Genomic DNA, 12959 nt, shown 5'->3' with positions numbered 1-12959 from the left:
GTTTCTTACGCTCTTCAGCGTGCTCGTTCACGTCCCTGAGCGCGCCAGTCATTGAAACTAGCCCGGACTTGTGGGGAGAAACAAGCAGAGCACGGCAAGTGACTGTATGTTCATGCATTGACTTAATATATCTTCATGTTACTGTTTTAATGTGTTTAGTCTTTATAGTTTGTGTGTATCATAAGAAAAATACGTTTGTTTACTAAGCGAGCTCAAACTGTAGGTGAGGCGACCAGCGGCTAATTACAAGCTAAGCTAGCTAACCTAAACGCTGCCTGGGCAAAGTTGAAACCTCGGTTAAAGTTTATAAAGTCTTAATAATATCTACATTAAACGTCATACAGGGTTCGATCGGCGTTGTCCTTTGCACAGGTATTGTTCACTGATTAAATGAGCAAGACACTATTGTGGCTCGGGTTGGGTTGTGCTTTCTTACAAAATGCATCAGATGGTTAAGAAGAGGTGGCCCATTCGTCCAGAGGTGGAGCGTGTGCATCATTAGAGTTTACAGCAAGATGCTGGCTGCGAAAAAATGACACAGTTTGAATCCAGTCCAAATTCTCTACTGCTACACAGTTTAAACATCAAACGTTTAAGTACTTTATTTTACCTGTTGTTGTGTCTTATTGTATCCTTTGACAGAAACAAAGCGGCGCAGATGGCAGAGTGGAACGCCTTCTACCGCAATGAGGAGGATGAGGAAGAGCAGGAGGACGGAGAGCAATCTGGAGGTGAGATGAAAGCCTCCTCATCACTTCATCTGTAGTGCAAATAATGCAAGATTGTCTGCTACCACAGCTCTCTCTAATATGGGCATTATTCCTCCACATTTTTATATTTCACTTTATGTTTCACTAATATATGTGTTTGACAACTTTGATTTGATCACACCTGCATGCCATGTAATTTATATTTTACAGTGATCTACAACATATGACAGTATATGTGAAAAAAGAAACATAGAATAATGTATAAGTAGGAAATAAGTACCCTTCTTCCATAGATTATTGTGGTAGGACTTAATGACACTTGTTGCTGCAGCGTACACTAATGCATAAGTGGACTCAATGGAGATTAGGTGCAAATGGTAATGGCAAACTGTCAGTTAAATAAAATCATGTGGCATGTGTTCTTTTGCAGCAGGAAGAAGTCATCTCAAGATGAAATTATGTTTGGCGATACCTTCCCGATACCACATTTAGTAATCTTTAATTGATTAGTTAGGAGACCTGTGAGGCATTTTTCTTTTTTGTAGTCTTGTAATGTTATCCCTACCACTCACAGTCCCAGTCGCCATCATTCTCAGCTCTGCTGCTATTGGAGACTATCCTCTGCTGACACGTGCTGTGCACTACATCACCTCTGTACAGCCTCTCTGAACCGTTCTACTGAACATGTTATTTAACACTTGTTATCAGGTAGCGTTTGATGCTAAAAATTAAGGCATTTTCTGAAGCCTTAAAGTCAGACAATAACAAATCAGTCTCTCTCTTTGTCAGATGATTACAAGGTGACGGGGAGAGACAGTTTGGTCTTCCTGGTTGATGCGTCCAAGGAAATGTTTGTCAAAGGAGAAGACAGAGAACCCTCCAACTTTGACATGACCATGCAGGTAAAATGGCCAGTTGTCTTTTTGTCCTAGTTGGATTTGCAGAAAAGTGCTGGCATTTTTACAAGTACATCATCTAGATTTTTTCATGCAGTTATTGTTTTATTATTGAAAACATAAGAAAAACTGAAAACTTCCAGAGCTTACCTATTGCACATCCAAAATAAGTTGTTTTATTATTAGATACCCCCTTATTCTTATAATAATCACCGTCTGTGTTCTGTCCTCGTAGGTTGTGCGCAGTGTGTACACCAGTAAGATCATTAGTAGTCACAGGGACCTGGTGGCTTTGGTTTTCTACGGCACCGAGCAGAGCAAAAATCCCAGGAACTCATTCAAGCATGTCTACGTGTACCACGACCTCGATGAACCCGGTGAGATGCTGCACTCTGCAAACACATGATCACACTTCACCTGTAAAGCTGCTGTTTTGCTGAAACCACAAATGTGGGCACAGCTGCTGTGCACAGGTTTCATGCTTTGGATGTATTCATATAAAACATATTCAACTTTGTTATAACATGTTATTTCTCACAAACACAAAAGTACGTTAAATACCAGTGCGCAGTTGCAGTTGAATTTAGTAAATACATTTTTGATGTCAGTGCATGTGCAGCAAAATGTAAGCACTGTAATAAAGTCCTCTGAATCTGCCTGCTAAGGTGCAAAGCGAGTGCAGGAGGTGGACGCTCTGCGAGGAACTAAAGGTGCCCAGCTCGCGGCAGAGACCATGGGCAGCGGGGAGACGTCTTTAGGAGACGCCCTGTGGTGCTGCGCCAACCTCTACAGTGACATCAAGCTGCGCCTGTCACACAAGCGGCTCATGATCTTCACCTGCAGGGATGAGCCACACGGGGGTGACAACGCGAAGGACCGACAGGCTCGCACCAAGGCTGGTGACCTCAAAGAGACCGGTATGTCTGAAGGAAATGCTCTTTTTTTTTTTAGTGAAAATCTGTCATACTGTTTTGGATTAAAGCTCAGAGCTGCACTTTCTTTCTGTTTATCAACCCAGCTAGTCCTTACAATTTATGACTTCTGTGTGATAGGCGCTAACATCAAAATGTTACTTCATAATTTCTAATTGGTGATTCTTAATTGCAGTTTTAACATGTTAAACTTGTACATCATGGACTCATGTGACTTATCCCATCTCTCTTAGGTGTCATCATTGATTTAATGCATCTGATGAAACCGGGCGGCTTCGATGTCGCACCCTTCTTCCGTGACATTGTAAGTCCACCTGAAGATGAGAGCGAGTTGGGGCTGCAGCTGGAGCCTTGTGACAAACTGGAGGACCTCCAGAAGAGGGTACGCGCCAAGGAGCAGAAGAAGAGAGCCATGGCAAGGTAGAGACAAGTCACACATTTCTGTTTCCAAACAGATAAAAGTAGAGTTTAGTTACTTAATTTTCTTTCTTATTGTTCTATTTACGGCTCTGCGTTTTGCTTTCTTCTTCCTTTGTGGTGCATCGTTGTGTCTATTTAATCATTTAACATTTGTTCTTCCCTTCTCCTTACTCTTCCTTCCCTCTCTGCCATCTTCAGGCTAAATCTCTGTCTTGGTGAGGGCATAAATCTAGCAGTGGGAATTTATGCAACTGCTGTGACAGCTCGGAAACCACCTCCCGTCAGACTTTACAGGGAAACCAACGAGCCAGTCCGCAGCAAAACCCGAACCTTCCACACCCAGACTGGCAGCCTGCTGCTGCCCAGTGAGATAAAGAAAGCCCAGGTGAGAGAAGATTTGATGTAGAAGATTGGTTTGGTCTTTTTGTAAAAGATTTAAATTGTCATATATGTACTGTAAACTGATAGTTTGATTTTATAGTAACTAACTTGGTAATAAATCCTAAATTATGGTCTGTTACCCACCAGAAAGACTTGATGACAAACAGCTGAACAAAATTAACCTGAATGTAATTGCTGATCAAAATCATTTCAGTGATTTGATTCAGTTGATTCAGTGATTTTATTGTCATGTGTGTCTACTCCAGGTGTATGGTAAGAAGCAGATTGTGATGGAGAGAGATGAGGTGGACGCCATCAGGAAGTTTGACGATCCTGGAATGTTTCTGATCGGATTCAAACCCATGGAGAAGCTCAAACGTCACCACCATATCCGACCGGCTGTCTTCCTCTACCCTGAGGAGAACGAGGTGAAAGGTAGGACTCTTTGTTTGTGTCTGATTTACTTCACCCACAAAATGACCATTTGTATATCACTTACCCACCACGTGTTACCTTGATTTCATGAGGAAGCTTTTGGCATGCCTCCACAGTAAACGGAGGATCCAGAAAAGGAGAACATTCTTCATGAATGGAAGTAAAGGGGGACTGTGTTTTACAACAGCAAAACTGTATCAAAACATCAACACCTTGTACTAAACTCATACAATTCGTGCATGAGACTTGGATTATTCTGCATGACTTTGTAAACAGATGTTTTAATACAGGTTTCCTGTTGTTAAACGTGGTCCCCGTTTACTTAAATTCATGAAGAATGTTCTCCTTTTTTTGGAATCAAAAGTGTCTGACAGCTTCTTCTCTGTTTGTTAAGCGTGAATATATTCTTGGTTTTCCCCCTCAGGCAGCGCATGCCTGTTCTCTGCCTTGTTAACAAAGTGTAGCGAGAAGAACGTGTTCGCTCTGTGCCGCTGCATCTCCCGCCGAAACTACTCACCTCGATTTGTCGCCCTGGTGCCTCAGAAGGAGGAGATCGACGAGTGGAAAGTACAGATTACACCACCAGGTAACACACTGCTGGCACCAAAGTCTACAATACTAAAAATATGGGTCCCTCAGGTAAAAGGTTGGGAACCACTGGTCTAGATCATTGTAGTGTACTGAAGTTTGATGGCAGCATGTGGTCTCTCATGCCCTAAATCAGGTTTCAACGTCATCTATCTGCCGTACGCTGACGACTTTCGGACTCTGGATCCTCCCCAGTGCCCATCGGCTTCACAAGTTCAGGTGGACAAGATGAAGGAGATCGTCTCCAAGCTCCGCTTCAAATACAGGTAGCTGCTCATGTTTTATGGAGATCTTCTTTTAGGGATGCTTCTGTAATCCTAAACAGGAAAGCAATGTGTCTGTAAGTGTCATTGGTGTGTGTTGTTTAGCTTCTTCAAAATGATACTACTTTAATTGACGCGTGGCAGCTTTCATGTGGAATTTATGGACACTGTGGTGCTCGTAACAAGGTTACTCACTGGGTTTCTGTCTGTAACATGTTTTCATTGTTTGTAATGTAATGCAGGAGTGATGCTTTTGAGAATCCAGTCATCCAGCAGCACTACAGGAACCTGGAGGCCTTGGCTCTGGATATGATGGCTCCAGAGGACGTAGAGGACCTCATCAGTAAGATACAGTCAAACAAACATTCAAACTGTCTCGACCTCTACAAAAACTTCTTGCTCTTATGTCTCACACTTCCTGCGCCTGTCTGTCTTTTTCTCTGTCTCAGTGCCAAAGGTGGACCAGATGGACCGCCGTCTGGGTCCTTTGGTTCAGGAGTTTAAAGATCTGGTCTACCCTGCGGGCTACAACCCCGAGAGCAAACCGGCCCCTAAACGCAAAGCAGGTCAGAGCTGAAGTCGTAACAGGAACTGAGTAACATTGCTTTTACTGTATCTTTGTTGTTGGTGCCGAGGTTATTGATCAGTACTGATGAATGTGGCCCTTTTGTGCTACGATGCAGTTAAAATAACATCATTCTTTTGACTGATTTTTTTTGATAAATGATCCAACAGCTGATACCGGAGGCGGAGCAGAGAAGAAGCCCAAAGTGGAGGTGTCAGAAGACGAGCTGAAGGCCCACGTGCAGAACGGCACCCTGGGTAAGCTGACCGTGCCCATGTTAAAGGACGCCTGTAAGCAGTTCGGGATCCGCACCACAGGGACCAAGAAGCAGGAGCTGATAGATGCTCTGACTGCCCAGCTGGGATCTTGAGGAGTTAAATACACAACTCAACTGTGCCTTCATGAGCAGACAAACTTGTTCAGATCAGTGTATCTGTTGCACCTCAAGTGTAGAATCGTCTTCAGACACTTTGTATAAACCAAGTTCTGGCAAACTGTGTGATCTATTTTGAAAGCAGGTAGCAGGTTTTTAATGTACAGTGTGGTCTGTGAAATTTGGGGACAGATCAGGACACTGTTTGGAGTGTTGAAAGAAAAGATTCCTGTTGTGCTTGATAAGATTAAATCAGTTGAATTACCCTTTTGTTGTCAAGGCATCATGGTTCAATACAGCTCAGTGCTAAAGTCTGCAGTAGGTGTGTCAGTCCTAGATCATACGAATCGTGTTTGAATTTCTGGACTCTCAAAGTGGTTGACATCATACAAAGTCTCGTGAACATTGAAACACATTGTACAGTAAACATACAGTCATAAAAATACTGTAACTAGGGTTGATAATCCTGCATTTGCATTAATAAAACCAAAACCTTTTACAGCCCTGCATCCACTTTGTTTTATTTTTATAACCCCATGAGTCAGTACACTGTACATGTCGAGCAGCATTTCCAGTTTTTCTTGTAGCAAGAAAGAAAGAGGTGTGTTCATCCAAAGTAAGACCTCAGCATTATCATCATACCTGGTGCTTCTCACTGCGCTCTGTTTGCCACTCAGCACAATAAAGTGAGAGCAGTGTTGGGGGCACGCCTGCACAGGCAAATGCCTCTGCACAAAAGCAGGAAGAAGAGATCACACACAACTTTGACCTCATGCGTTGCAACAGGTTTTGACAGACTGGAAGTAGATGGCATTCCTGGGGAGGATTATCTGACTACACAGCAGGTAATGAGGCTGTAGGAACAGTTTGCCATTGCTATGGGATTAAATAGACTTTAACTACAGTATATTGTATGTGTTGAGTTTTCAAGTTGAGGTTTTTTAGTTTTGGTTTACTTTGTCTTGAAACTTTGCTACATGTTAACAAACAATTTAGTAATTATGCAGTCTTTACTAGGTCTAAGTTGATTTATTGAATGGGAAAATGATATTTAGGCACTTTACTTTTCCTATAACAACATATTTAATCCTGCTACTGTTCCTAGCTTTGGTTTGAGTTGTGTACATATTTGTTTACTCGGGTGTCATGTTGAACTTTACGTGCTTTTATGTTGACAGTTCTGAGCAGAAACGCTGCCTCATATTGTCGCTACTTTCACACCGACTGAAAGTCCGACAGCTGAAGAGAAATGGAGTGTCAATGTGACAAGGACACCCCTGAGGATGCAGGTGAGGCGCCATATTAAAAATTCAATAAATATGTACCCTTAAAGACCTTAAAGATGTCTACTTCATAGAGTAAATAAAGTATTATTTGCAATTTAACTTCCTTTGTACGATAATTTAATTTAAAAATACACTCACTAGTTTTCCATTACTCCCTTCAACTCGCATCAAATCTTGTACTGTAATATTGTGTCTTTATGGCTGCAAAACAAACGCCATTAAGCGTAGACTGTGGAGTGCGTAGTATATTATGTCAAGGTAGCGTCAACATCGTTGTCACTTCCGGGTTAGCTTTTCAAAATTAAAAATTAAAAAAAAAAAAAAATCAACGCCGTGTTACTTTCCTGTTCGGAAAATTTGAGAAAATTAACCAGAAATTAAACACTATGTAACAATGTGTGACGTAAGTTGATAATGTAATAAATTTGAAGTAATTTCTTCCGCAGTAGCTGTGAACTCTGCCATATTTAAAACTGTGCTAATTTTTTTTTAATACTTTTTAATTTGTCAAAATAATAGTCTCTGACAGTAGTTGGGTTACTTCTCATTGAACAAAAGAAAAAGAAAATGTCAATCTTAACATGAGCTACCATACGTCCCTCCCATCCCATGATCCCAACATCTCAAATAACAAAAACAAGCAAAACAAACAAACAGAATAATATTAAAATAGATATGACAGTGATAAAAATAAGAGTACATACATACACTCTTACACAGATATAGATAGATAGATAGATAGATAGATAGATATTACCGCAATAAATAAGAAAGAGGAGTAAAGTAAATGAAATAACTTAAAATTAAAAACAATAAACATGAGGGGGAAAAAAGACATATAGGAAATAAAAACTGGTTTGGTTCAGGAGATATTTTAGAAAAAAATATACTCCTTTCTTCTCTTTTCCCCTTCTTTACTTTAATCCCTTCTCCTCTTCCTCCTCCCCTCATTTCCCACTACCTTATTACTTTTGTTTAATACCCATTTTCTGCATTCTCTTCCATCTTGCATCAAATAGTTTAGCTAGATTCCTAACGCTTAGTTGTGGCCTCTCCGGTATAACCAATCTGTTTGTTGTCTGCTTTAGTGGAGCTACTCTTAAAGTTTTACAAAGATACTTATCATTTTGTCGAGAGAGTAGTGGTGGTGTTCGGCCAAGTAATGATTGCTCGGGCCCTAACATTAGTGAGCACTGAAAAATGCTGTGTATCGCTTCCCTTATTTCTGTCTAACTGTGCTAAATTTAAGTGTCCTGCTGTCAAAACAATCCTGGAATGAGAGATTGTGATGTCAGCCTTTACGTATAAAGTTGAAAATGAATGTAAATCTTGATATGCCTGCAGCCACACACACACACACACATACACACACACACACACACACAGAAAGTCCTGAATTCAACAATATGCTTTTCAGATTTAGAGTATTTCATTCTCCATCTCCCATTTGGGTGAAAGGTAAACCCCATGATAAGCTGTGTGCAGTACTAATGTCATGCTTTCCTCATTCCCCTCTCTGTTTAGGCTGGTGGATGAACGCCAACAGTGTCCAGATGGGAGCTTTTACCGTAGTGGGGTATCTTCTCTACAGATTCTCACAGAGTCAGTCACTCACTGACACACATGCTCATACTCATTTGGCAAATACAGCAAGTTAGCCTGACATATAAGCCATGTTGTTTCTCTGATTAATTGACCTGTCCTCTCAGAGATAGGGAGTTAATGTACTACAAAGCACAGGAAATATAAAACAGATTAAAGTTGCTTGAAATGATCAGAAATGGTGGCGATGAGATCAGACATAAATGTTTTATCATGGGTTTAGGGGTCCTACTCACAGAGGGTGACCTCCAACCCACAAGTATTGAGTAGACAGATTTACAACAGACCTGTGCACATTCATTTGCTGATCAAAAACACACATTTCTAAAGGATAAAGCAGGTGATACTGTGTGTTTTCCTAATGCTACAACACCAATAAATCCATGATGACCTCTGCTGTAATACTGATAGTACTGTGTTTTTCCTGCAGCACTCCCAGCTCTGATCCGATGGCCGATTCGTCTGTTCTGCTCTGTAACGGGTGAGTGTAGTCAGAGTGGTATATCAGTGGTCACTTTGTCCTCTTCTTCACAGTCTGATTCTAACTGACAGCTCACAAAACCGTCAGTACTGTCATGTTGTTGTAAAATAAAATCACCAGATCATTAATGTGTGTTCTGCCACAGGTCTGTCAGCTCTTTGGGGCTGGGTGAGCCGCCTGGTGGGAACTCTTCGTGGTATGGAACACTCTTTTCTGACCCATAGGAATCAAGTAAAATATAACATGTGAAGTCATATGCTAACTTTTCTTTTATGTCTCAGTAATCAAGAGCCTGTGCAAATGGCTGTCTCGAGTTTGGAAGTTTTTTGCAGGTGAGTGCTGGTTGCATTTGTGTGTGTTGTTTGCTCTTTATTGCTTCATTTGAACCTTCTATGAGAGGGTAAACACGTCAGGAGAAGTTTTCAATATGAGTGTCTGGGTAGTCTGAGGAAGTGACTCAGAAATTCAGCAGACACATGACAGCAATTTAGTATCTGAATGGAGTGGGGCTATTTTAGCGATAGAGCTACATGATAATTATAGGCCTATAATCAAGCAGCTGCAATCCGCTCCTCCATCAGCGTCTTCCTCCAAGTTCAAGTGGCTGGTTGCTGTCATCACAGGTCAGTTCACCTTCATTCTCCTTTTGGTACATGGTTTTGGGTTTTCTCTTTGTGCTGTTGACAGTGGTGCCCCCAGAAAGTTTTCATAGGGGTGACCAGATGGGGCCCCTGAAAATCTTGGGGTGGCACACCAAAACCAAAAGCCATAAATGAATTCAAGGAATTTGATTATGCCTTTGAGGTAATGGGCTCGTTATGTGGCAATAAGGAGAGTTAAGGAAGTATCTCACGTGAATATACAAATACTGGTCCAGCTAACATTTTGAGTTTCGCAACAATCTGTTTAATATGTTACATATCTATACATGTTAAGCTGAAAACACACTGGCACAGCCGAGGAATGGGGCATCAGGTGACATGCATCAATTGCCGCCCCAAGCACACACAGGACCCATCGCGCTGCAGCTCGTCAACAGACGACCACACAACATTAATACTACTTTTACTGAAAGATCTGTACTTCCTCCACCTCTGCATTAGCCTAAAATCATGTGTGGACACCCATTAATTTAAGTTGATTTCTCACCTTAAGAGCCAGTCTCCAGAGTTATGACTGGCCAGGAAGTAATGTCTTTTTGGCCATGGTCTTTATAATGCCTGGATTGTGGGTCGTTTAGCTCAGGATATTTCTTGACCTCAACAACAAGTCTCTCCTCATCCATTCTTCATCACAAGAGACACAGCTACAACAACAAAGTTCTCTTTATGCATCATTGGTGAAGAGAGGAGTCGAGCTGCCATAGGAGCTGAAAAAAAGAGCTGTTACAGGAACATTTACTGGGATCAAGCCTTCTCAAGTTTAGGGAAGACTCATGGTTATCCATAGAACTCATTTTCTTTCAGAAATCTTGAGGTGAGAGTTTAAGGGACCCTTCAAAAATGGCCATGTCAGTTGTTCCCTCATGAAATTTTAGCCTAACTGTCGGCTGTTTTTTAGCCCCTTTCCTGACAAACTATGTTGACATTGTTGGTACCAACAGATGCCTTACTGTATGTTCAAACCAGAAGCTTCCAAAGAGCCAAAGCCAAAGCCAAAAATATTTGTGGCAGCTTTGGTCGCTCTAGTTGCTCATCACATGAATCATTCAACGTTCGATCGTGCTTGTCAATTTAAAGGAGCCAAAAGGCAGACTACTGGCTTGAAAGCAGCGTTGTTGCTGCTTGCTGTCATCCAGTCAAAAAGCTCATAGTTGTCCTACAGAGAGTTATGTTTGGTCATTTAAAACAGAAAACGTATGTCATCCCATTCGAACCAAACAAGGAAGACTTGCATGCTACGTCGCAACATTAGCCTGCAATTCTCTCCTCTATTACTAACATTACACACTTTAAAACTCACCAGACCAACCAACTACCTCCACGACACATTCCCAAGCCTCATTCTTTTTATTTTGGTCTCTGTAACCAAACAGCGGCACATTATAAAGGACTGAGTGGCCGCGAACGCAAGTAATAAACTTCTCAATATCCACTGTCGGAACAAGTGTGCTGTAGGAACCAAAGTTACATGGCTTGTTCTCTGGGACCCGCTTCATCAAAGCACATCAGCATTCCGATTGGTTGCCACGGAACCGCATCAGGCCTCATTACCATAAAGTTAAACGAGTTTTAACTCCCCTCCAGACCGCTCCGGTCGCCCAAGACGCGCGGCTGACGACCAGGTCGCCCCAGTCGCCGGGCTCTCATTGAAAATGAATGACTTCCACCGTTTTGGAAGCCCTGGTCGCTGTTGGTTTGAACATACAGTTAGGCTGTCTAGTTAAAAAAAATCCACTACCTTCACACCACAACCTCCTATAGACAGTAAGGTCAGCCTCCAATTATTTTTGCCAGGAGGGGACCAGTGAGGGACCAGCAACAGTATCAGGGTGGCCAAGCCCCTCCTTAGGGGCACCACTGTCTGTTAAATCTAAGATATTAAAACCACAAGATCCACTCGCTCAGGCCCAGCTGGACTGAGAATCACAGCTCTTCCCAAAAGTGCTTTATTATTTATCTGATAAAAACTTGTCACCTCTGCAGGGTCATCCACAGATGGAGCACTGGAGTCAGGGACCAACAAACCAGGCCTGAGACTGATCCTCCTGGGGCCCACAGGTGGAGGACGGACCTCTCTTGCAGATACTTTGTTGGGCAACAGTGAGACAAGGGCACCCATGGGTCCCTTAACGGAGAGCACCAAGAGAAGGACAGTAGTGGACGGTCGAGAGATTATAGTGATCGATACTCCAGATCTTTTGGGGCCTTTATTGGGGAACACCAAGAGAGCCAGGGAAGCTCTGAGGAGCCTTCAGCTCTCCAGTCCTGGACCACACGCCTTCCTGCTGGTGATCCGAGCTCCAGGCTCCAGCATGGGGATGGACCAGGATGCAGCTCAGGTGGTCCGAGCCACTCTTGAGCTGTTTGGTGACGGGATCGTGGGGCACATCATTCCAGTGCTCACCCATGCAGACCGTCTGGGTCGAAAGCGTAGTGTAGATCAGCTGCTGGATGCGGATTCTGGGGGTCTGAAGAGGGCTCTGTCTCTATGTGACCAGAGGCCAGAGTTGGTGGACAACAGACCAGACTGCCCCCCAGGGGCACGGGGCGTGACACGCAGGCAGCTGGTGGAACGTGTGATGGAGATGAAGACACTTAGGGGGCATTTCATCCATGAGCTGCAGAGGAGTGAGGACCGCATCAGGGAGGAGCTGCTGGCAGACATGGGCTCTGCACTGGCTAGAAAACTGGGACACATGTAAATAAGAGAGGGAGAAGGAGAGCAAGTGTGTGAGACAGAGTTGTTGGGGTAGTGAAAAAATAAGGGGGCAGGATTCATTCAAGTGTTAAACATGCAATTTTGACTTTAAGTGCAAGGGTGATTCTGCGCCTGAGGTATTTTTGTCAATCCTGGTTTACCACTGTCCAAATGAATTTACTACCGCTGGACGGCTTTTGGTTTTCAACATGCCGCAGATGCTTTTGGTTAGTTATTATGCCCACACACACTTAATTTTCCTATTTTGATGTGTTGTAATTCTTCAGTGTCTGTATATTCTCTTGTACAGGCCTCATGTTTTCTTACTCTGCTGCGGTGCATGGCCCTCCTCTGTCTTTCATAATTTATAGGAGATATCAAACTTTAAAGATGATCGTGGAAAATAAACTGAAGTCACACTGGGACTAGACTTCAGCAGGACTGTTCAATGTCGTCTGTGCTTTCTCCAGAGCCCTCTGAAACAGCATTTGGACCAGGAAAAACTAACAGTTACTTAAGGAACAGTTCACCCCAAAAATCAAAAACACATATTTTTCCTCTTACCTGTAGTGCTATTTATCAGTCTATATTGTTTTGGCTGTAGGTATGTCTGCCTTCTCCTCATTATAATGGAACTAGATGACACTTTACTTGTGGTGCTTAAAGT

At 42.6% G+C, this 12959-nt stretch overlaps 2 protein-coding genes across 4 annotated transcripts; both read left to right on the top strand.

Annotated features, from left to right (window-relative positions):
* The first annotated feature begins 25 nt into the window (after positions 1–25).
* Positions 26–6085, top strand: xrcc6 (X-ray repair complementing defective repair in Chinese hamster cells 6). Of its 2 annotated transcripts, none has more exons than XM_050060180.1 (13): positions 26–104; positions 643–731; positions 1500–1612; positions 1842–1983; positions 2272–2523; positions 2772–2958; positions 3157–3343; positions 3606–3774; positions 4199–4360; positions 4499–4628; positions 4868–4968; positions 5075–5191; positions 5361–6084. In XM_050060180.1, exons 2-13 carry the CDS (start codon positions 659–661, stop codon positions 5558–5560), a joined length of 1833 nt encoding a protein of 610 aa, XP_049916137.1. In that variant the 5' UTR covers positions 26–104; positions 643–658; the 3' UTR covers positions 5561–6084. The 2 variants fall into 2 exon arrangements, with proteins under 2 accessions (XP_049916137.1, XP_049916138.1); XM_050060181.1 differs by having other exon boundaries at positions 42–94; positions 5361–6085.
* Positions 6086–6245: 160 nt separating this feature from the next.
* On the top strand, positions 6246–12727 carry LOC126399871 (GTPase IMAP family member 1-like). 2 transcript variants are annotated; one of them, XM_050060182.1, is made up of 7 exons: positions 6246–6408; positions 6742–6852; positions 8374–8451; positions 8882–8932; positions 9078–9128; positions 9214–9264; positions 11578–12727. In XM_050060182.1, the coding sequence occupies exons 2-7, from the start codon at positions 6813–6815 to the stop codon at positions 12294–12296; spliced, it is 990 nt and encodes a 329-aa protein (XP_049916139.1). In that variant the 5' UTR covers positions 6246–6408; positions 6742–6812; the 3' UTR covers positions 12297–12727. The 2 variants fall into 2 exon arrangements, with proteins under 2 accessions (XP_049916139.1, XP_049916141.1); XM_050060184.1 differs by lacking the exon at positions 6246–6408 and adding an exon at positions 6441–6474.
* Positions 12728–12959: the final 232 nt, after the last annotated feature.

The sequence above is a fragment of the Epinephelus moara genome, chromosome 13, assembly GCF_006386435.1.
Source record: "Epinephelus moara isolate mb chromosome 13, YSFRI_EMoa_1.0, whole genome shotgun sequence".
NCBI classification, from domain to species: Eukaryota; Metazoa; Chordata; class Actinopteri; order Perciformes; family Serranidae; genus Epinephelus; species Epinephelus moara.
This window is presented reverse-complemented; position numbering and strand designations above follow the sequence as displayed.